This window comes from Tachypleus tridentatus, chromosome 13 (genome assembly GCF_004210375.1).
Source record: "Tachypleus tridentatus isolate NWPU-2018 chromosome 13, ASM421037v1, whole genome shotgun sequence".
NCBI classification, from domain to species: domain Eukaryota; kingdom Metazoa; phylum Arthropoda; class Merostomata; order Xiphosura; family Limulidae; genus Tachypleus; species Tachypleus tridentatus.
In genome coordinates, this window is record NC_134837.1 from 127,472,626 (window position 1) to 127,498,041 (window position 25,416).

At 34.4% G+C, this 25,416-nt stretch overlaps 1 protein-coding gene across 2 annotated transcripts; it reads left to right on the forward strand.

Moving 5' to 3' along the window:
* The first annotated feature begins 10,329 nt into the window (after positions 1 to 10,329).
* Positions 10,330 to 21,448, forward strand: LOC143236026 (arginine kinase). Of its 2 annotated transcripts, none has more exons than XM_076474247.1 (7): positions 10,330 to 10,475; positions 11,538 to 11,743; positions 17,004 to 17,263; positions 17,692 to 17,840; positions 18,760 to 18,925; positions 19,948 to 20,131; positions 20,817 to 21,448. In XM_076474247.1, the coding sequence occupies exons 1-7, from the start codon at positions 10,438 to 10,440 to the stop codon at positions 20,960 to 20,962; spliced, it is 1,149 nt and encodes a 382-aa protein (XP_076330362.1). In that variant the 5' UTR covers positions 10,330 to 10,437; the 3' UTR covers positions 20,963 to 21,448. The 2 variants fall into 2 exon arrangements, with proteins under 2 accessions (XP_076330362.1, XP_076330363.1); XM_076474248.1 differs by having other exon boundaries at positions 10,388 to 10,475; positions 11,378 to 11,743.
* Positions 21,449 to 25,416: the final 3,968 nt, after the last annotated feature.

Genomic DNA, 25,416 nt, shown 5'->3' on the forward strand with positions numbered 1-25,416 from the left:
ATTCATATTAAGTTGTGACGAATGTTTGTCCGCGTATTTCCTAATGCAAGCTCAAACCTCTGATTTGGGTAATTGCATACCAATATTCCTGGGCTCAAATTCTTTAAAGGAGTTGAGCTTTAATACAGTGTAAGAAATTGGTACTTACCTTATGAATCTTGGCAGAACATGTTATGTGTTAGATTTGGTATTAATTTGTGTGTATGTATGTGATATAATGGGTTTATCAATCGACGAACTGTAATGATAGTGTAGAAAGAATGGTTTACTTAATATTTTATGAGTTCCTCGGCTAGTACAGTGGTATGTCTAAGGATTTACAAGGCAAAATCAGAGGGTTCGATTCCCCCTCAGTGGGCTCACCAGATAGTCCGATGTGGTTTTGCTAGAAGAAAACACATACACACCCAATATACTATAATATCAAAATAAGAAGGTTTTAAAGTTTTTTTTCGTAATTGCGTTTTTTTGGCCTAAAATTATGATATTAAGAAATTATATTTCTACGATACCAAACAAATGGGATCTTAAATATGTTAACAAGTATAATCTACTAAATTTAATGACCTTTTCTTATGCTGACCAGTTACTTGGTTTAGGTCTAGTGTTGACCAACTAATTATTACCAACTAATTACGCCGGTGTTGGTCTGCTAATCGTTTATTATTATGCCTCATTTTGATAGACTGATTATTATTTCAGGCCTAGTGTTGACCGACTAATTACTCATTATTAGGCCTAATACTAACTGACTAATTACTTATTATTAGGTCCTGTGTTGACTGACCAGTTACGTAACCTTTAACAAAACTGTTTTCGGTATTTTTTTATCATAACTTATAATTTGGATAGTATTCAGTCTAAAAAGTAAGCAATGTGTGATAAAAGAGCATGGTTTTGGAATTAGACTAAGTTATACAATTTAAATATGTAACGTATTTCCTTAATTTTTCTTTTCATGATTAAAATATGTAATAAACACTACTTTATTATTGGCATGTTCTAAAATAGGTATAACAACAATAGTCTAGAGACTTTTAGATATTTGAAAATGATATATCTCTAAGCATAAAATAACAGATTACATTTTGGTTTGGTTTGGTTTGTTTTGAATTTCGCGCAAAGCTACACGAGGGCTATTTGCGCCTTTTGGTTTTGTACAAGAACTTAGAAGTTTGAAACTTAAACCAAAATAACTATTCTAAAGTAAAGTAGTATAGAAATGTCTTGACAAGCAAGAGAATATAAGCAGTAAATATTTCGAAAAGTTATTAACTTTTCAGAAAATAAATGTCTACTTTAATATCATAGACTAAGTTGGTTTAGAATGTTTAGTGATACCTATTGGTACAGAAAACCATAATTTTTGCCATTACATTTCTAATTTTTCAAACAGACCAGTTTTAAAAATCCTATTACTTGTTGTATCCATAAATGGATGAAAGCCTCTTGCTTAAAGTCTACGAAGGGCTCAACTTGGCCTTTGTAAGTTGAGAAATTGCTGAAGATTTTCAAATATTTAAGCTTGCTTTCTCTAGCGAAGAGAAGGGTTAGAGTGAATTTGATTGAGACGTTTAAGATTATCAATGGTATTGATAATACAGATCCATGAAACATATATGGTGTACTTTTTTGATATTGTTTCGATCACTCATGTATCCTACTCACGTATTCTGGTTTCTTCTGCGGTTTGCTATCTCCACGTTGTTCCAGTTCCTTATGTGGTCCACCTTCTTTACACTTTTTTGGCTGCTGCTTATTTATAGCACCCACTTCACTTCGTTTCAGTTCATTATATTTCTAAGTTTGTCAAAATGCTACATTGTAAATTTGAACATTGTAAAATAGTCCCCGTATTGTTTATCATTGAATATACCATATACTCCTCTTATAGGTTGGTATTTTAATTTAACGCCAATTAAAAAAAAAAAAAAAGACTACAATTTGGGTTTTATATACAGAAATTTCAAGTGAAAATTATGTAGATATATATGTTATATTTAGTTAAGTCCTGTTTATGTAGATATATATATATTATATTTAGTTAAGTCCTGTTTATGTAGATATATATATTATATTTAGTTAAGTCCTGTTTATGTAGATATATATATTATATTTAGTTAAGTCCTGTTTATGTAGATATATATATATATTATATTTAGTTAAGTTCTGTTTATGTAGATATATATATTATATTTAGTTAAGTCCTGTTTATGTAGATATATATATATTATATTTAGTTAAGTCCTGTTTATGTAGATATATATATTATATTTAGTTAAGTCCTGTTTATGTAGATATATATATATTATATTTAGTTAAGTCCTGTTTATGTAGATATATATATATTATATTTAGTTAAGTCCTGTTTATGTAGATATATATATATTATATTTAGTTAAGTCCTGTTTATGTAGATATATATATATTATATTTAGTTAAGTCCTGTTTATGTAGATATATATATTATATTTAGTTAAGTCCTGTTTATGTAGATATATATATATTATATTTAGTTAAGTCCTGTTTATGTAGATATATATATATTATATTTAGTTAAGTCCTCTTTATGTAGATATATATATATTATATTTAGTTAAGTCCTGTTTATGTAGATATATATATATTATATTTAGTTAAGTCCTGTTTATGTATATATATATATATATTATATTTAGTTAAGTCCTCTTTATGTAGATATATATATATTATATTTAGTTAAGTCCTCTTTATGTAGATATATATATATTATATTTAGTTAAGTCCTGTCACCTTCAAACATTGCAACTCAACACAAAGAGGGCCCGGCATGTCCATTTGGTTAAGGCACTCGAGTCGTAATCCGAGGGTCGCGGGTTCGAATCCCCATCACACCAAACATGCTCGCCCTTTTAGCCGTGGGAGCGTTATAATGTGACAGTCAATCCCACTATTCATTGTTAAAAGAGTAGCCCAAGAGTTAGAGGTGGGTGGTGATGACTAGTTTCACTGCTAAATTAGCGACGGCAAGCGTAGATAGCTATCGTGTAGCTTTGCACGAAATAAAAAAAACACAATAAAACAAACAACTCAAAGATATTTTATAACAAAGGTAAAAAATAAAAGGCCACAAATGATGTAGTTTGCCATCCTGAAAAGTGGTTGAAAGACGGCAGCAGAATAACATCACGTGAGCATTGGTGACTAATTTTATAAATTGCATTCTCTGACGAAAGGGATCTGAAAAATAAAAACAAAATAGATCTTGGGATTTATTAAAATTTCCAACTGTTGAAGAACTATTTCTTTGATCATATTTCTAGTATGTAGAAGGAGACGAAAAAAAAACGATTTTGTAGAAATTCCTTAAACTTTAGAAAACAAATTATAGGTAGCGCAAGCAAGGGAGGAGCTTCTACATTAAGAGTAAATTAGTATTTTATGATTTAAACACAAATTCTGACAACTTTGACCTAGAGCGAACCGAGAGACAAATGAAACTAACTTTGTTGTATGAAATGCGTCGTATATATATAATTATAGCCACAGAATATTCAAGCCATAAACCAAAGAACATTAACATCAACGGTGATAGACGGTGTATCCCCACCGCAATGTGGGTTCTATTCCGCAGTCATCTCCAATACCCAGGAATAATTTTATAAACCCACGTTGTAGCTTATACACTAAGATCCTTTTTTTTTTAATGTGCAGCGTATTTCAATTTTTTAATTAAAATTTCTTGCAAATGTGTTTTGGTTTATGGCTTGAGTATTTTATTGTATATAATATAATTAATCAAATGTTGGGTTGTGCTGTTTTTAACGCAGTTCTTCCTCATGATTTTGTTTATTTATTTAACTTTATTTAGATATAAATTATTTCATTTCACTATATATATATATATATAGGTTTGTTATAACTTAAAAATATGCCGAAACCAAAGTAAGTTAAACAAAAATCCTGCACCAATTGAGAATATCCCATGGTACAAGCTTTAATGAGAGATTATAAGATGTACCCTAGGATTAGGAGGTGATTGCAGGTAGGACCCACATTGCAGTGGGGATACACCATCTATCAGTCTTAACCTCCATTCGACAGTCTGACATAAGAAATGAAAGAGTAGCAATAGATACAGAAAGAGAAATTAGGAGAGCGAGATATGGGTGCTCAAGCCCACAACATCCCACATCTGTATCGCCCTTCACTACTTGCAGACAGTTGTGGGAAGGTGACTGCTCTTCTAAGTAAAGAAAATGAGTTAAAAGAAAAGTAATTAATTGTTACTTATAGTATTTCAAAGAGAATGTTAATTGAAAATGTGACACAATTACCACTAATTCTTGTTGTATTTTTACTCTCTTTTCTTTTGGATGTTTAATAATACCATAATTACTGTTTTTTATTTTCGATGTTTAAAAATGCCATTTTTACTCTCTTTACTTTTGGATGTTTAATTATATGATTACTACAGTCCTTCCTTTTCCATATTTAATAATACCATTCTTACCGTCCTTCTTTTTGGATGTTTAATAATGCCATTATTACTGTATTTTCTTTTGGATGTTTAATAATACAATTCTTGCCGTCCTTTTTTTTTTTTGGATGTTTAATAATACCATTTTTGCCTCCTTTCTTTTATATGTTTAATAATACCCTTATTACCCTCTTTCTTTTTAGATGTTTAAGAATGTCATTATTACCGTCCTTCCTTTTTGTGTTTAATAATACCATTCTTACCGTCTTTTCTTACGGATGTTTAATAAAACCATCCTTATCGTTCTTTCTTTTGGTTGTTTATTAATAACATTATTACCGTCTTATCTTTTGGATGTTTAATAATACTATTCTTACTGTCCTTTTTTGGATGTTTATTTATACTATTATTATCGTCCTTTCTTTTGGATGTTTAATAGTAACATTATTACGGCATTTTCTTTTGGATGTTTAATAATACCATTATTGCTGTTTTTTCTTTTGTATTTTTAATAATACTATTCTTACTGTCCTTTCTTTTGGATGTGTAATTATACTATTATTACCGACCTTCCTTTTGGATGTTTAATAACACCATTCTTACTGTCTTTTTTTTTTTATGATTAATAATGCCACTTTTACTGTGGTAATTATACTATTATTACCGACCTTCCTTTTGGATGTTTAATAACACCATTCTTACTGTCCTTCTTTTTGGATGTTTAATTACACCATTATTACCGTCCTTTCTTTTGAATGTTTAATAATTCCATTATTACTGTCCTTTCTTTTGGATGTTTAATAATACTATTTTTACCGTCCTTCCTTTTGGATATTTAATAATACCGTTATCACCAAGAGGACGTTTAAAACTAGCTGTGATTCGTATAAGTAACAATATTTTCCTGTTCTTTGGTGTTATAGAAACAGGTCATGATAGCAGTAACAATGTTTGTAGTTGTTTCCTTACATTATACAAATCAATAGAATTTACGTTTAATGAGTATAGCATCCTTCTTTGTGAGATTTTTGTCATATTCCCCCAGGAAATTTATGTTTATAAATCCCTGGTGAACATAAATATAATATTAATGGGATCCTTGCTTTTTTAGAATATAAATAATGAGAAATTACTTTTAATAATGCCATTCTTACACTTGATTTTCTGTGGTAATGCAACACTTGAATGAACTTACAAACGGTAAGTCTTTCTGGTCTTTTTTTTCTTACGATAATTAAACAATTAAATGAACTTACATATGGTAATTCCATTATTATATTTGATTTTCTAGGATAATATAACTTATAAATAGAACAGATGCTTTGAAGATTAGCAACATACGAATCAAAAGACAGCTTTTTTAATATTCTTTTTCACAGTGTGCAAAAATATTTACATAACAGACCCCATCCAACTGTTTGTAAATGTTGACTCTTTCCAATAGAGAAGTTCATAACAATGGATTGAAACGAAATTCCTATGGAACTCTTTACAAACTTTTCCGCCCTTATTCAGGACCAACAAATAGAGACACTAATTAATTCGTATCGTTGAAACGTATGAAAACAATTGGATATCACAAATAAAATATTTAGTATCTTAAGACTATTTCGTCAGTGAAGGATAAATTTGATGATACCATGGGTTTTACATCCGACTCGTTTTGAAACTATAAGTTAGAATATAAAAGTACGTAGCATGCTTCGAGGCACGAACATGGTGTTTAAACAAATAAATTAACTATATGATAAGAAGGAAATAGAATAAACATTACAAAAGAACTGGAAACAGAAATCAATTTCCAAGCTGGCTGTAGACAGGTCCTTTGTTCTCTGTCTGGTGTTAATTTAGTCGCTGTTTGCACAAACGTTCTTTTATAACCCCCCCCCCCTGTGAAAAGCTCTAGCTCACGAATAGCGATCAATCGAAACGTGATATTCTTCTGTCTAAGAGAATATGGTGTTTTTATTGGTTGTTTTTTTTAATTTCGCGCAAAGCTACACAAGGGCTAATAAGTATCTGCGCTAGTCATCCCTAATTTAGCAGTGTAAGACTAGAGGGAAGGCAGTTAGTCATCACCACCCACCGCCAACTCTTAGACTACTCTTTTACCAATGAATAGTGGAATCGACCGTCACACTATAAAGCTCCCACAGCTGAAAGGGTGAACAAGTTGATGATTCGAACCCGTGACCCTCAGATTACGAGTCCTTAACCACCTGACCATGCCAGTTTTTTTTTCGTTAATATTTAACTCTGTTTAGCAATTTTTTTCGCTAATTAAATACTCAGATTTGTGAAGAAAACGTATAGTAGTATCAATATACACTCATCTAGAATAATTTCGAGCTTGGTTTTTCACGAGTCACTAAGGAACATAACCTATTAGGTAAAGCTGACGTCACCCTTAGTTGACATTACTAAGAAATTTCGTAAAGATGGCAAGACGGTCAGCCTAATTCTCATAGAAATAAATGTAATGTGTTGTATAATCATTATAGGCCTAATGAGAGAATGATCTTCCAACTGATAGTGTAAAAACCTTTTTTTTTGTCCAGAACCTTGAAATATTGGATGAATATCATTCTATTATACTCCTGATTTTACAGATATTTTAAACTTAATTTTTGAGTACATAATAACTTAATAGATTCAAGTTTTCTACGTTCTAAAATAAGATAACTTGTGGGAACTTTTCAACTATTTGTCATAACACGATCACAGTTCTTGGCCCTTTACAACCTTGTTTGTTAATCCACTACATAGTAAATGTCTGATAACAAAAATCCTTTACTTTAATTATGCATAATAGAAATGTTTCGTTAACTGAAGTCCCACAGTTTAATTATGTACATTACGTTCTTTTGTTTTTACATGCTATGTATTACAAAAATAAACATTCTCTCTTCTTTGGATTGGAACAAAATAATCAACAATTCCATGACAATCAAAATGCGCTGAAGACTACTTATGCTACAGTTATTATTGTAAAATGTATATACATATATATAACTTAAGCACTGAGGGAGGGCAACTAAAACGAATTCAATAAGCTTAAAATCAGCAAACCTTGACGCTCAAATTAGCTCACAATAACTCACTGTTTAAGCCTGTTTGTTGGTCCAAACTATTGGGTGTTACACAATACTAGAGTATGTAAAAACTGTATCCTTTACCTTACGGCGAAAAAATAATTACATGAAGAAAGTTGACATGAAGGTCGCTATTGTTATGGTTTGATAACCATAACAATAGAAATATAATAACACTCTCTGTTGTATGCCCTTAAGTGAACCTTTCGAAAGCGCCCGGGTTTTATCAAGACTTCTCGGACACATCATGTTGTATATTCATTTAACTACATCTAAGTGTGCGGATGTATCTTCAGTCAAATGGATATGGAGGTTCACGGGGTCCGTGAGGATATATATACACTTTTTCAGTTTTATAAACGATTTTGAGTTTATGGGTGTTTTTCACAATTACATATAAGGGAAGAAACTTTTCATGTCCTGAGATAACCTTTCATTAATCATGAATTGACATAACTCAGCTGGTAAAGGAATGTGTGTGTAATAGTCTACTGTAACATGTTCAAGCGCCATGGTGGATATGTCTGGCACATATACATATGTGTGTGTGTGCGGTTCCCGGCGAATTTCTTGTGAGAAGATAATATCAGAGAATTGAAAATAATTAAAGAATCCAAGCCAAGTCTTCACAAGCTTCGATTAAATCTCAAAGGTAGCAGCTGACTTTATGAACAAAATGAAAACCTGACATCACAGCATATCCATTTGATCACACCTCCCCTTCAGGTCCCCTGTACGAATCACCTGTACAGTGGAGGAGTCTTGGAAACTAACGTCTAGGTACGATGGAAGATGTAGCCATGGAAGCTAACATGTAAATACGGTGGAGGGTGAAGTTTTTAAAACGAAAATCTAAGTACGGTGGAGGATGTAGTCTTGGAAATTAGCGTGTAAATACGGTGGAGGGTGAAGTCTTGGAAACTAACGACTACATGTGGTGGAAAACGTAGTCTTGAATATGGTCGTCCACGCTCTGTGTAGGATTTATTTAAAACCTATGAATGTGTGTTGTTTAAGGTTGATCTCGCTGTCTTTTGCAGAATCTAATAACAATGAAAACAACGGTGTCGGCCAATAATGCGTTATTACGGCCATCAGTCTGACCAGGAGTAATGATGAAGAAATCAGTTCCATGGGAAGAACTGGAATTTGAACACCGTCCTTAAAAATTCAGTTAACCTTCAGTGAGTTGAGACATGGAGTAAATTATAAATTGGAAATGGATATTCTGTACTTTAACTTCCATATCTTTTGAGCATTCTCTTACTGAAAAATAACACATTGTTTTAAAACTCTAACAACACAAATGTATATGATTGGTTAAACATAGATAAATGGGTTCCAGATGTTTATTAGAATTAAGTTGTATTCATAAATATATCACTGGTGGCTTAACACGAAGCAAATTGTTAAATTCCCCTTCGCTGTTGCTTTTCCAGCAATAGTTCAAAGTGTAACAAAACATCAATTTAAATGTTCACTGTAATACAGTATTAACGTTTCAGAACTGATAGACATTTAGCATAAGTTGTGTTGTTTTTTTCTTTCAGATTTTTGCATAATATATTATTAATGTTGCATGTACAAGTATCTATATTTTAATAAGATTAATATGATATAAATATATTTCAACGACAGCGGTTTTTTTTTCACTTCAAACGATTATATAAAAAAATCGAGTAAAGCTGGTCTAACGGAATTTTATCTTGATTATACGAAAGTAACTCGTTAGTAAAGTATATAAAAAACAACCAAGCAGGAAATGTCTCATAAAATATAGAAACGAAGATTTTGATTTGTTTATTGTAACAGTAAATTAATTATTCAACTTTGTCTCGAGAGAGTTTGTTTTATTTTCTGACTACATATCTGGACAGTTAATTAATTATTCAACTTTGTCCCGAGAGAGTTTGTTTTATTTTCTGACTACATATCTGGACAGTTAATTAATTATTCAACTTTGTCTCGAGAGAGTTTGTTTTATTTTCTGACTACATATCTGGACAGTTAATTAATTATTCAACTTTGTCTCGAGAGAGTTTGTTTTATTTTCTGACTACATATCTGGACAGTTGTTAAACTTCTCGTCACAAAATCTCGTCCATAAAGAAAAATGTTTCATGATGATTTCTTCAGGTAGGACTGAGCAGGATATTTAATATTTGGAAAATTATTTCAAAATTATACTCCGCTATTACAGCGGTAAGTCTACGGATTTACAACGCTAAAATCAAAGGTTCGATTTCCCTCGGTGGACTCAGCAGATAGCTCAATGTGGCTTCACTACAAGATTTGTTTGTTTGTTTTGGAATTTCGCACAAAGCTACTCTGGGACTATCTGTGCTAGCCGTCCCTAATTTAGCAGTGTAAGACTAGAGGGAAGGCAACTAGTCATCACCACCCACCGCCAACTCTTGGGCTACTCTTTTACCAACGAATAGTGGGATTGACCGTCACATTATAACGCCCCCACGGCTGGGAGGGCGAGCATGTTTGGCGCGACCGGGATGCGAACCCGCGACCCTCAGATTACGAGTCGCACGCCTTAACACGCTTGGCCATGCCAGGCCAAACTACAAGAAAAACACACATATTTCCCCCATCTTTCTTTATTGTGAAGCATAAATGTAAAATAATAGAAATAGAAGTAATAAATTTAAGCATATGCCTATGTTTTCCTATTCACTTCATTATACACTGTCGTTCAACAACACTAACACATCTACAAACGGATTTGTCTCTTTGGGAGAAAAAAATGTATTCTGCAGGAGTTTAGTCCTATAGTTGGAGCCACTGCTGTATAACGTTAACGAATCACATCCCTTCTCTCGTCTTCCTCTTCTCTGCAGCGTTTAACCCTGTATCTTGTGTAGTGGATCAGCTGTAATGTTCTCCCTGTGGTACATAACGTGTTTGATCAGAGGGTAAGCCTTACATTTCTTTTCCTTTTTCCTTTAGACGTAGTTTTAACACCAATTTTCTCAAATTCATTTGAGCGGAAATATTACAGTTAACAAAGCTTCAGAAAGATCTACAATTAACGCCGTTGAGAAGAAGCTCAAGGCTTCTTTAACGGTGTAACAACCTTATCCATTTATTTAAAACAATTCAGTTAATATCTATTTTACACTACGTTAAGTCTCAAAAACTCAAAGAAAAACAAGGTTTTTCGTTAGTCGTCTATACACTAATGCTCAATTTATCAGAACTGCTAATTTCTCTTGTACAATTTGGAAATAAATTTCAGAGGTTCTGCGTCGTATCAAAGATCTCTGTTTGGTAAACGTTGTATTTTTGTAACTATAACCTACATGTCGACCCTTTATTATCTGTAAAACAAAAAACTGTCTTTATTCAGTCATATATAAAACAATGTAATAACACCGTTTCTTAATCCAACGTGTTGTGTGCGTATTTCCTCTAAACACAATTACTGAACCTTCGTGTCGACCTTCTGCTATCTGTAAAAAAAAAGTCTTTATTCAGTCGCATAGAAAACGATGTAATAACACTGTTGTTTTTTCAATCCAATGTGTTGTGTACATATTTCCTTTAAACACAATTACTATTTGGTAACTAAGATTCTTCTGGAATCTGGAAAATAATGATGAAGTAATTGAGCAGAATCACTACCCAGTAATAACCAATTGTTCTCGAACCACAAGCAAACAGATATATTGTGAGCCAGGCCAGCATCACTCCCTGGTGTCATGCAAAATAATTAGGTCGTTGGGTGCTTACTTAGTTTGTTAAAAATAGATTTAAAAACCTCTGTTCTCAGTTTGCAGATGTATTCTGAGCTCTTATCCTATGCCCTTGCTTCTAGTAATTCACAAATGCAACGCTCAAACGTGATAGGCTTAGACCGCAAAAGCACCTAGACGGAATACCAAGGTTTTCACCCAGAATACTTTGCGGTCTCTATTAAGACGAGAACAGAACTTGAAAGCAGTGAGTTTCAGTTTTACAGAAGTTCACTCTCACAGGTCTTCAGTTGGCTGCAACTATTTACATTGGGGCAAAATGGTGGACCAGGCAACTCTGGACAAACTGGAAGCTGGCTTTAAGAAACTCCAAGAAGCCAGTGACTGCAAGTCTCTTCTGAAAAAACATTTGACGAAAGATGTCTTTGATAGCATAAAAACCAAGAAGACCGCTATGGGAGCCACACTTCTCGATGTCATCCAATCAGGTAAGCGTTTCTAATGCCACTTGTAACAGTGAGCTCTTATAACAATGTTAAATGATGCCAGTTTTAAAACATACTATATAACTACGCTAGTCCTATACCAGTATCAACTGATACCAGTTTTAAAGCGTACTATATTACTACGCTAGTCCTATATCAGTGTCAACTGATGCCAGTTTTAAAGTATACTGTATAACCACTAGTCCTATAACAATGAGGACCAGCATGGGCAGGTGGTTAGGGCGCTCGACTCGCAATTTTACGGTCGCGAGTTCGAATCCCCGTCGCACCAAATATGCTCGCCCTTTTAGCCAAAGATCATCAATGTTGGTAAAAGAGTAGCCCAAAAGTTGTTGGTGGTTCGTGACGACTAATTTTACACTGCTAAATTAGAAACGGCTACCCTTTGTTGCTTTGCACGAAATTCAAAACAAACAAGCCTATAACAATGTTAACTGATGCCGGTTTTAAACTGTACTGCAAATCTATGCTAGTCTTATAAGAGTGGTAACTGACTCGTTTTTTGCATTTACTATACAACGACGCTAAACCTATAACAATGTTATCAGATGCCAGTTTTAAAGTGTACTGTAGAGCTACGCTAGTCCCACCAGTAATATAGTTTCATTGTTAATTTTTATCCTTTCAGGTTAACTTATTTTACTGATATTTGTAGTAATTTAATTCCTACGATTCAGTTTGTTAGTGTGTTATTTGTATATTAATGAAAAATTGTTTTTACTTGACAAAGATATTCTGATATTTTGATCGTGTGAACAAACATACCAAACTGAATGGTATTACATTCCCTTTTCTAGAATATTTTATCAATACTTTTTAGAAATGTTTTTTTTAATTCCGCGCAAAGCTACACGAGGACTATCTGCGCTAGCCGTCCCTAATTTTGCAGTGTACGATTAGAGGATAGTCATCACCACCCACCGCCAACTCTTGGGCTACTCTTTTACCAACGAATAGCGGAATTGAACGTCATATTATAACGCCCCCACGGCTAAAAGAGCAAGCATGTTTGGTGTAACGGAGATTCGAACCCGCAACTCTCCGATTACGAGTCGAACGCCTTAATCACCTGGCCATGCCGGGCCATTTTAAAAAATGTAATGGCATTTCTTTTAGTACGTGGTGTAAACAGGGTGGAATTATTTCAATGAATTTGAAGAGAGGTTGGGAGTGGATCAGAACAGCACCTTTATCTCTACACTTACACCCTGCTGATGAGAGTATAATTTTGAGCAAACCCTGAATATTTATTTTCCGTAAGTTGATTTATAACGTTGAGAGAACGAATTCTGGTGGCGGCAAATAGCAGTCGCGAAGGTTTCGAGGCACCAATTGGACAGCTATGCTCAGCGATGTCTGTGACGAATTTCATCTCCTTCGATCAATACAAGGGTGGATGTCGTAGACAATCTTGATCGGTTACCATAGCAACAGCAAGAAATTAGAAATGAACCTAAAATTGATTCTCTGTAGGTATTCCAGCTATTCTTAGTACGAAACTCGTGTCTTTCGTAAGACTCGGCACAATAAAAGTGTTACATTAGATTCTAGTGAAGATAAAATGTTAATGCATTGGAACTAGCATCAGTTACTAAATAATGAACTGATTTTGTGTTTTCAAAAAAAAAGAGAGAAAAAACAACAATAAGGGTTCTATTCACTCCGCGGCGTTCCCTTCTAAATTGTTGTTTTAACCCTAGTTGAAAAGGGAAACGTTCTGAACAAGTGTTCTACGTGTAAACGCTGATGTTCGTAATAAAATGTATTTGGAGATGCAGTTGTTCCAGCCTCTTGGCTGTTCTCGCTTCCGTTTAAGGGAGTCGCAGTGTCTTGCGTTTGGAGCTTCTGCAGGCGCTATTTTAAGGACGTGCCGTCCAGTAGGTGTGCTATTCTTTCTCTTCGTACAAGTTTCCATTCGTACTGTGCTCATTTACGCAAACCACATCTCTGAAAAAAATTGTCGTTGATGAAAGGGAAAATATAACTAAAAAGCATTAAGGTTTCTCTATAATATGAACACACCACACCCAGGTGTTAATAAATAGATAGTTTAATCGAATAAATATAATAATAAAGTATACGACTTGCAAGATTATACTGAACCAGTATTTTCCAAAATGATAGCCCCCTCTGTCTTCTCCAGAGCCGTGAAGTTTTCTGGGGCACCAAAACTGGGGAGAAAACAAAAATGCTAAATTAATGGAATGTTAAAGAAAGAAAAATGTGCAGTCCCAGCACAATTACTACATTTTGTGATATCAAGTAGGAGACAAAACATAGATACAATTATTACAAATTTATAGTTTTATGTCAATATTCCAACTAAATAATGTCTCACGTTTCATACTTACTAACACCAGGAGATTTACATTCTTACACCTGACCGTGACGCTCCGCGACCTGACGTCATCAAGAGCGATTTTGACAGAGGATTTCACACATGAGCTAGCTGTTCAGTGTCCTCATGGGTCAGTGAATTTGTTTAAGTCAACCCAGGTTTCAACAAATTGGACACAAACCTTGTGGAGTTTATAGAATATTTTGACAAATTACATGTTCTTAGTAGTAGCTTCGTAAGATTTCAAAGTTTGCTAGGCCTTATTCTTTGATATTTCCTTTCTGCATTTGTGGCATTTGTTGGCAAATATTTATAAGTTTGAACTAACTGTTATTCGCACGTGTAGTAGCTCATTGGAAACCATTACGACCTGAAATCAGGCACGTGAAGATACTATATCATGTCGACTCCATTTCTGTTGGTTAACGCACCTTCATTAAAACTTTATCTAAATCATATAAAATTCAGCCAAATAGATAATAAAGGTATTTAGGTAGCTACCTACGAATAAAAGAAATGCAAAAAAATGACCCTTTTTTCACCTTGGGATTGTTGTACAACGATATCTCTGGAAGTTAAAATTAGTGAGGCCTTTTGGCAAATTCCAATGACGTCACAGAACTGCTTCATGCTATTGGATGCTGTCCTTAACCTTCTCAAGATCTGGTGAATGTCAGAACAATCCGAGCCAAGAAATGTTCCTACACGTTAGAACTGTACTTAAGTGAAAGCAATAAGACGTCTAAACTTTGTTTTTAAGACAAAACTGTTTGTAAATTAAACTTTCCGTTACTTATTTATTTTTGAAACTTTTCTAACCTGTTGTTTTAGTCATCATAAACTCAATATTTACACGTGCAACCTCGTTACGTTTTATGATTTGTTTGTTTCTAATTAAATACAAAGCTACACAAAAAACTATTTGAGCTCTACCCACCGCGGGCATCGAAACCCAGTTTCTAGTAGTATAAGTCAGCAGACATACCCATATGCCGCTAAGAGTGGGAGCACGACTGAAGAAACTCCTACACTCTGTATAATTCAGATGTTTTAACATCCTAAATTACTTTAACATTTCAAAATAAACGCTTACGAATGTCTAGTTATACAGCGCTGTTTCTTAAGAAATATTGTATTTTTAACAAGCTGATTTTGTTTGTCTGTGTGTTGCGTTAAGTCGATATCCCTGCTGTTAAACTTCTAACAGTATGTTTATAAAATAAGTCGCAAATGGTCAGTTATTTTTAGCAGCTGTCATTGAAAAATGACCCGACTAACGTAAAGAGCTGTATTCAATTAGTGAATATGACAAAATAGTGTTGATGGGCGAGCCTAACGAGTAACATAACTTTCTAAACTCTTAAAACTATAAAATGAATTAACTCTATGAGTCAAGTTTCGGTGTTAGAACTAGTGCCAGTCGAGCTCGTAAATCTAAATTTACGTAATCAGTAAACCAGATAATCCTGTTAGAAGGTGTCGTTGTTTGTAATTATTAACCCCACGGGCGTACTGAAAATGGGACAACGTAGACGCGGTATTTTGTTCTTATCGAGTCTCGTGTGAGAAAGTGCGCTTTCTTGGATAAACACACGTCAGTCTAAATAGACCGGAGTGAAATGCTAAAGAAACGTCGCTATGACAACGTTTTAAGCAGATTTTTTGTAATGTTTTAGCCGGAGAGACATGATTTGTTTGTACATTCTTTGAGTGATATAACATCACACTGACACAATGGTATGTAATGGGGAAGAGTGAAAAATGAAATATTTTCATAATGTTTTCACTGGAAACCTGTACATGAACACTAGAGAATTAGTGTGAGTCTTAGTTTGATGGAATACCGCACGAACCGACGAGTGTTTTTATTGTTTCTAGGCTTCACGAACCCTTCATGGTATTCGAAAATTTTAACGATTGCTTGAAAGAAAGTTCAGGAATTTACGTCTTATTTCTGTCGAACTTTGCAAGATATAACACGTATTTATGTTGTTGTTTATATAACACTTATTTATGTTGTTTTTTTGTTTAGAAACGGCGGTTTTTAAATATATTTGGAACTTATTCTTATTTAAGAATTTCTGAGAGTTAACTATAAATTTTTCAAAAATCAGTAGTATTTTATTACATTCAGAATTTTAAGCCATTTCTTAAATACAGATCCGAGTGATTTAACGATATTTCCCTCAGAAACCGGCGTAGTTTTAATATATTTGAACATTTAAGTTTTATTTTCTTAAATAAAGATAAGAGAGATTTAACCATTACTGGCGTTATTTTAATATATTTGAGCCGGCATGGTCAGGTGTTTAGGGGGCTCGAATCCTAATCCGAGGGTTATGGGTTCGAGTCCCGTCACACCAAACATGCTCGCCCTTTAAGCCGTGGGGGCGTGATAAGGTTCGGTCACTCTCACTATTCGTTGGTAAAAGAGTAGCCTAACAGTTGGCGGCGGGTGGTGGCGACTACCGCCTTCCCTCTAGACTTACACTGCTAAATTAGGGACGGCTAGCGCAGATATCCCTCGTGTAGCTTTGCGCGAAATTCAAAAACAAACAATATATTCGAAACTTTAAGCCTTTTCTTAAATAACGATCCAAGAGGTTTATTATTTTCAGAATCCTAAGAAACTTTGACAAACTTTAGATAATTTTCTCTTTACTCTACGAAGAAATAGTGGCTACTTCTATAACAATATCATTCTAAATACATGCTTCACTGAAATTAGATGGAACCCAGTTCCTTTATCAAAGTGTCCATTTTACGAAAAAGCTCTAGATAAATCATATCTTACAAAAAATTATATAATTTCTTAGTCGCTTACGTTTCGAATACTATTTCACCAATTCGTAACTTAGAGAAACGTGGAAACCACGACACACTCTTACTCTAGTTTTTATCTAGGTGTGGAGAACCTGGATAGTGGCGTGGGAATCTACGCTCCAGACGCAGAATCCTACAGAACCTTCGGCCCTCTATTTGATCCCATTATTGACGATTACCATGGAGGCTTCAAGGTCACAGATAAACATCCACCCAAGCAGTGGGGTGACATCAATACGCTTGTGGATCTTGACCCCACAGGAAAGTTTATCATCTCCACTAGAGTGCGCTGTGGTCGTAGTCTTCAGGGCTATCCCTTTAACCCTTGTTTGACAGAAGAGGTATTTGAACTGTTCATTGTGTGTATTGTTTTAGTGTTGGTTGAATACACTTTGTCTAATTATTTTAAAAGTTTCTAATTAAATTTATATGGAAACAACATGAGTGGTATCAATGACGTAAGACAATGTTCGGCCATCTTGTCTAAGTTCAGGTTACTTAACAGTTATTAATTATACTTCATCATTCACGACTTTGCATAGTCTCTACTATTTCTCTTTGTGTCGATCTGTGAGACGTTTATTTTAGGGTTAGGTGTTTTTCTGTGTATTATTGAATCAACGAAGTCATACGGCTCTGAATTCCCGGCTTTCATGTGATATAAACTGAACAAGAAAAAAAATGCATTTTCATTCTTAATTATCCTTGAAATAAACTGATAGAGAGAACATCAGTTCTCTAACTCTGTGAATTTTATTTTCGTTTCCAGCAATATAAAGAAATGGAGCAAAAAGTCAGTTCCACTTTGAGCAGTATGGAGAAGGAACTGAAGGGAACTTACTACCCTCTCACGGGAATGAGCAAAGCCACCCAGCAGCAGCTGATTGACGACCATTTCTTATTTAAGGAGGGAGACAGGTGAGGAGCAAGACTAATGTGTAAAAACTTCCTATGGTGTCAAGCGTGAAGACAACTATAACACTGAAAGTTACGTTATGAATATGTGTATTAAAACAACACAAAACCTTCGTATTGTAACCAAAGATTATAATATATATATATTTATGTGTTTGAAGAAAACGGGTCAACGAAAATTAAATTTATATCATTCACTCAAATTTATTTTGAAAACGTTCCCACGATGTTTAGGGAAAATATTTCTCTAAATGTTTGTTTGTGTTTTCATTGGGGAGGGCTTATTTGCTGTTAAGCAAAGAGGTAAATAGTTTTTAGCATTATAAGTCTTCAGACCTAATGCTGACCTACCAGTATCCATCTCTTTAAGAAAAGCAATTAAAAAAATTTCTTTTCGACCCTAAAATCAAAATATTTACAAAATGTTCCAACTAAGAAAAAAACCATATCATCACTTTTAATTATTTAGTTATTTCTTTATTTTTTCCTCAGGTTTCTTTAATTAGCCAATCAACACTTTTTTAAGAAGCTTCGACTATTTTTATCATATTTCACCAATCATCCAATCAACACTTTTTAATATGCTTCAATGATTTTTCATCATTTCTCCAATCAGCCAATCAGCACATTTTAAGAAGCTTCAATGATTTTTGACTCATACTTCTCCAATCAGCTTTGCCATTCAGTAGCACAGCAGCATGTCTGCGGACTTATACTGCTAGAAACCGTGTTCAGATACCCCTGATAGACAAAGCATAGATAGCCCTTTGTGTAGCTTGGTGCATTATACTAAAACGAACCAATCAGCCAATCGGCACTTTTAAACAAACTTAAATTATTTATTTTTTCTTGCTCAATTTTTTTTTTCTAATTAGCCAATCAATACTTTCTAAGAAGATTCAATGATTTTTTTCCTCCTCAGGTTTCTCCAATCAGCCAATGCATGCCGATATTGGCCCACTGGAAGGGGTATTTTCCACAATGACGATAAGACTTTCTTGGTCTGGGTCAACGAAGAAGACCATCTCCGAATCATCTCTATGCAGAAAGGGGGTGATCTCAAGACTGTCTACAACCGACTTGTTACCGTAAGATAACGATTTGAAAATAAGATCCGCATATTAACCTAAACTTACTCTCTCGTTGCATATACTTTTAACAAGTTTGTTTTTTTTTCCATCAGAGTTTTTGAACTATGACTGTGTTTCCTAGGTTGCATTAGTTAGTTAATATTGCTTCTTCGGCGGCACGTGAGCGTGACACAAAACAAACTGAATACAAGTATTTTAATCTGTTGTTCAATAGAGTTCTTGTTAATCATTTGTTAGAGTGAATAGTATTTACTTGTCATCTACAAAACCGTGCCCCCTAGCGGCACAGTGGTATGGCTGGGGATTTACAATGCTGGAAAAAGCTTTTGATACCTGACTTGGACAGAGCAAAGATAGTCCATTGTGCGGCTTTGTACTTAAGTATAAATAAACAATGTCGCGTCAAGATATAACAAACCAGTGTTAATTGGACTTCGTTCGTAATCGCGTCAAAATATTAAACATCATTGTTAACTGGTCTTTGTTCGTAATTGCGTCAAGATATAACAAAACAGTGTTAACTGGACGTGGTTCGTAAACGCGTCGATATATATATACAGAAAGAAAGTCGTTGTTATCTAATTTTTGTTCGGGAATTACCCGTTTTGTTTGTTTTAAGGGTACACTGCAATTGATTACTTAGTGTTTTTGTTTATTCAACAGAGATCAGGCTTAGCATAACATGGTGGTTAGGATGTTCGACTCGCAGCTGTGGATCGCGAGTTCGAAATCAATAACTGAACAGGCTCGTCCTTTCAGTCGGGCATGGGTACAACACAGTGATACGGTAAAACTCACTATTTAATTAAAACAGTTTAACGCTTGATGAAAAGTGCCTTTCCTCTAGTCTGTCACTTTTAATAGGGATGACTAGCACATGTAGCCCTCACAAAATTTAATATTCAAATTCGGGTATTTAGCTATTTACAAAACTGTGTTAACGTTGATAGTATCGTGGATTGTCTGTGTATTACTTCTTCATGTGCTGTGTATACAAGTCAAAATCGTGCTTTTTGTAGGCCGTGGACATTATAGAATCCAAACTTCCATTCTCTCACGATGACCGATTTGGTTTTCTAACTTTTTGCCCAACCAACTTGGGCACAACGATGAGAGCCAGTGTTCATATCCAGTTGCCCAAACTTGCCAATGATCGTAAGGTCCTGGAAGACATTGCATCAAAGTTCAACTTACAAGTCCGAGGTCAGTAGATATTTAAATTATATTGAAAAATTCCTCAAAATTAAAACATTATTGAAACTTTATTACGACTGCTTTTAAAGTGGACAGAGCGGTTTTGAAAGGCCACATTTAACTTGATAGGTAACTCAAAATGTATACTATGTTGTTATTGTTGTTATGTGTGTTTGGTCCAATGAATTACCGATAAAATTATACACTTGCGGTGTTAGAATACAGAATTCGAATATTCTCATTAAACGAATGTAGACAGCTCATTGAATAGCTTTTCTTGTAACTGTGGAAAGTAATAATGCCAAAGTTAAAAAAGAAAGAAAGAAAGAAAACCGAAATGCGGCAGATGGCGCTTTTTTGTAAGACTCACGCAAAAATAATTTGCGATTTACAATTAGGTAAATAAAATCACGTGATGATTAGCAAGCCACGCCTATTAATGGAATGTTAAATTGGTTCTACTCTTCTCTTCCTGGTAGTGACACTCGTATAAATGAAAAGGAATTAACTTGCAAGTTAACCTAAAATACTTACTGATTTACGATTCTGTAATTAAAAATAATAACAATTTAATTTTTCCACTGAAGTTAAAAGAAAGAGATATTTTAGTGTTATCATTCTAAAGCTTATAAAAAACTGTATTTATGTTTCGTAAATGTTACGTGGAATATACCAAAGATTTTTGTCACTCCAGGCACCCGTGGTGAGCACACCGAGAGTGAAGGTGGAGTGTACGATATCTCCAACAAACGACGTCTTGGTCTCACTGAATACCAGGCCGTTAGAGAGATGCAGGACGGAATCCTGGAAATGATAAAGATGGAAGAAGCTGCTGCTTAAAGTTCCCGATTGAGAAGCATGTTTGATCTTTTTTTCTTTTAACCAAAGATTCACTTGTCTAGAGGAAGAAGGCCAACTGTCCCCTAATGTAAACGTGAATGCCCTATTTATTTGTTTTCTATAAAACTAAGTTATGTCGATAGTAAAGAACTGAGGTTGTCTATTTCTTCCATAAATCAAATATTGGAAGGATTTGTAAATATACGTACTTTTAGCACAGTAGATTTCCAAACTACAAAGATCCCTGGTAGTTTGTCGCGCCCTTATTTAGTTCTATTCTGTATAGCTTATGTAGCCTTCGTTACCAGATGAAGTTCTCGTAAGAAAAGATTGCCTACAAAATGTGAGGTTCCAGCTCTCTTGAGTGCCGAAATCTCTAGCTATGCAAGTTAGTTTCCCAGAGTGCTCGCTATATTTCACGGAATTTATTCGTAACACATCCACAATCTAAGAAAATTAAAATAAAATGAATGCTGAAACTACAAATATTTGCCTCTTTTTATTGTTCTTCTAAATCTTTCAAAAACAGCGTTACAAATACGTATGGTTCTAACTGTATTCCCAGAAATAATTTTGCTTCAGTAGATACATGTATTTTAAGGTCATTTGCAGACGAGGCGAGTCCAAAGGATGATACATGATGACGGCATCTAACGAAAACTAAATAAATACTCATGAAGCCAACGAAAAGAGAAAAATATTTTCTGTTGTTTGTTTGTTTGTTGTTGTTTTTTTTTGGGGGGAGGGGGTGATAAACGTGTGTAAAATAATTCTTAATTTTAAATTTAAACATACATTTCGTACAAATAATTTATACACATCAATATGAAAGTCAATTGTATCATAAAAAACTAACTTGTTTTCTAGTCTTTCAACTGTAGAAGGTAATTACTCTGCAGAGAACAATAGTTCCTTAGCTTATGCTATTTACGCCCTGTTTTCTCTCTAATACAATCTTACTTGCGTCTTATTATTTTTGTTCCAAATTCAATTTTTTCTTTCTGTCTGTAACAATATGCTCCATATATTGGCCCTCGATAATCGATCGATAACTGAAGACGTTTAGACCAGAATAATCGCTCCTTCTCCACGTTCATCAGTGCCATTATTTAGCAAACTTTTAAAATAAAGAAACAAAAAGGTGCTATTGAATTCCACAATGTTATAATGTATATACATATACAGTTAACATCTGGTGGAAACGTATTTGTGCCTTATTTATATGCATAGGCCCGGCATGGCCAGGTGGGTTAAGGCGTTCGACTCGTAATCTGAGGGTCTCGGGTTCGAATCCCTGTCGCACCAAACATGCTTGCTCTTTCAGCCTTGCGAGCGTTATAAAGTGACGGTCAATCCCACTATTCGTTTGTAAAAGAGTAGCCCAAGAGTTGGTGCTGGGTGGTGATGACTAGCTGCCTTCCCTCTAGTAGTACATTGTTAAATTAGGGACGGCTAGCGCAGATAGCCCTCGTGTAGTTTTGCGCAAAATTCAAAAACAAACAATCAATTTATATGCATAAATTATATATGGTCATGTTTTTAATGTTGTACAATAGTACAAGCTAAATTATACAAATAATTAGCTACCAACGTCTATTAGTTTTATCCATTTCTGCAAAAAGTATTAAATACATGTGGTTAATAGATGGTTTGAATTAAACACAAAGCTACAGAGTATTATAAATCGCCAGACATACCGCTGAGCCACTGAGGGAGCCATGTGGTTAGGCTCTCCGCTAGTACAGCGGTATGTCTACGGATTTATAACACTAAAATCAGGGGTTTGATTCCCCTCGGTGGGCTCAGCAGACAGCCTGATGTGGCTTTGATATAAGAAAAACACGCCCATAACCACAAATAATCAGAGAATTTTATCATTTGTTGAGCTTTTAGTTACTATTGTGCTACCATCTAGCGAGATAAATAGCAACTATAAAACACAAAATAATATCTCATACTGGTAAACTTGTACTTCCTAAATATTGAAAGAGCAAGTGCCCATGGCAGCTCAGAATTATATCTGAGTGAGAATAACACTAAAAATTGTATTTTCATATCCGTGATAGACACAGTACGGATAACTGATTGTGTAGCTTTGTGTTTAATTGCAAACAAACAAAAGAAAAACAATGCTATATAAATTTCATATTTAAAGCATTTTAAGAAAGTCGGAAAAGCGCTTGCAACGTTTCATTTTTTAGCAAGTACCCAGAATTAAGGTCACTTTGTTATGAAGCGTGAATTTGTTAAGTTATAAAACCTTCTAAAAGAGTTAGGCTTATCGCGGCCATGAAACATTTAAATTACTATTGAGTTTACTATATTAATTCATATTGCGTTTTAGTGGAGTTGTAAACCGAATAAGGAACCTTGGAATGTTCTCTATGATCTTTAACACGTAGTTTAAAAATCACACCGAGAATACTCTCGTATGTTCTATTTTTGGAACAACAAAATATCAAAACAATTCACCCTAACCCAGCTTATCTTTGCGAGGTTCCCTGGCGAGACGCAGTTCGTGTTCACTGGGGAGTAGACTATTTTACGTAAAATGTGCGAGGTAAATCATCCTCGTAGGAAGGGTTAGTGAACGTTAGAGATACTAAAATATCAGTGGAGTAATCCATGAGAGATAGGGTAAAGAATGTAGTGCACTTACAGTTTATAAATTGTGTGTTTATTTAAAACCGTATGATGCATTTTGTTCTCACTACCGAAACCAGGTGGTAATTTTTTTTATGGATACTAACGATAACATCGATACCAATAAAATTAAGATTTGTTCTATCAAAATCACTACTTCAGTAGGCATTAAGTGTGAACAGCGTAAACATGACACCAACTAAACATAATTTTTCTCATATTTACTACTTTAATGGGAATCATAATTGAACTTTTTAAATACGAAACAACAAAAAACCCTTACAATTATGTAGTTTTGTTGTTTCTACATTTTGTAAAGATGAAATATTGTACAAGTGTGCACAAACCACTGAGAACTTTTGTTTTTGAAACTGCAACTGTAGCAACGCTGGGCCAACATATTTTCTGATAGACAAATGGATTATTTTTGTGAAAGAATGCACATAATAGATTTTAAAATAACTATTTAACACATTTTATATGACGGCGATTCTGATGTAAAGCCATCACTTAGATTACATTATTTGGGCTAGGGTTGGCGATATTAACTTGCACTATGTGCTAGCAATATTTAGGCGTTTTATACCCTCGTTAATATCGTGAGTATATTGTACTCTACCCGAGTTTCGAATTATTAACGTTCTTTACAACAGAGATTCCCAAACTTTTTCAGCTCACGGATATACTTTTAATATCGCATTTTTTTTTGTATGAAAAAATGTCTGTATGGGAGGCCTAGTAGCACACACACAGTTAGAAATTACTGTTATTTCATATATCAAGACGAAAATAATCCGAAATTTTAAAAGCGTATTATATTATATTACTAAATAAAATTATTTAATAATTGCAGAAAATTCCGCGGCACACAGTTCGGGAAGCACTGCTTTACAAGATTACTATAGTTTAACGGCAAGGGTTACTTCTTAAAACTGAGACGTGTAGTACGAACATAATAGTTACTTAGAAAAGTCTAGACATTTTCTATAAAACTGAGAAAAAACGAGACAGCTGTAAGTTTCATAAATACATCATTTATTACGACCATAGTTTCACTAATAAAAATATCATCAGGCGTTTCGCCTGGATATGGTCGTGAATAAACGATGTATTTGTATTTGTGCAACGCACGGTTGTCTTGTCTTATAACCGAAATTTTGGAGTTTCACCAAGTTGCGACAGAACATTTTCTTTGACAATTACTCTGCTCCTTATATGGTCCTACATAACCAGGTGATCAGGGACGTCGACTCATAGTCTGAGAGTCACGGGTTTGAATCCCCGCAACACAAAATATTTTTTCCCTTCCAGCCGTGGAGACATTATAATGTTACGACTAATTCTACTATTCGTTGGTGAAAGAGTAGCTCAAAAGTAGGCGGTGGGTGATAATGCTTAGCTGCCTTCCCTCTAGTCTTACACTGCTAAATTAGGGACGGCTAGCGTAAATAACCCTCATGTGGCTTTGCGCGAAATTCAAAAACAAATAAACAAGCTTCTTGTACAAGGTCTGTGAGGTGAGACTTCATAATAAGAGAAGAAATTTCAACCTAAAAGTGAAGTAGAGGGAATTCTGAGGTTTATACTCTCAGTCACGTGGTTCTGGCGGAATCCGAATTTTTATATTGTTGCTTGGATTGTTTTTTGTTTGTTTATGATAGACTTAGTTCATGTTTTATGTCGGTGTGTGCGAAATGTTCTATGGTTGGTGGATGGTAATTTAATTTTCTCCTGAGCTGTTAACTGATTTTTTGCAGTCTCTGTAGACTTAGAGAGATTCTTATTCTATGGTTAGTGGATGGGGATTTGTT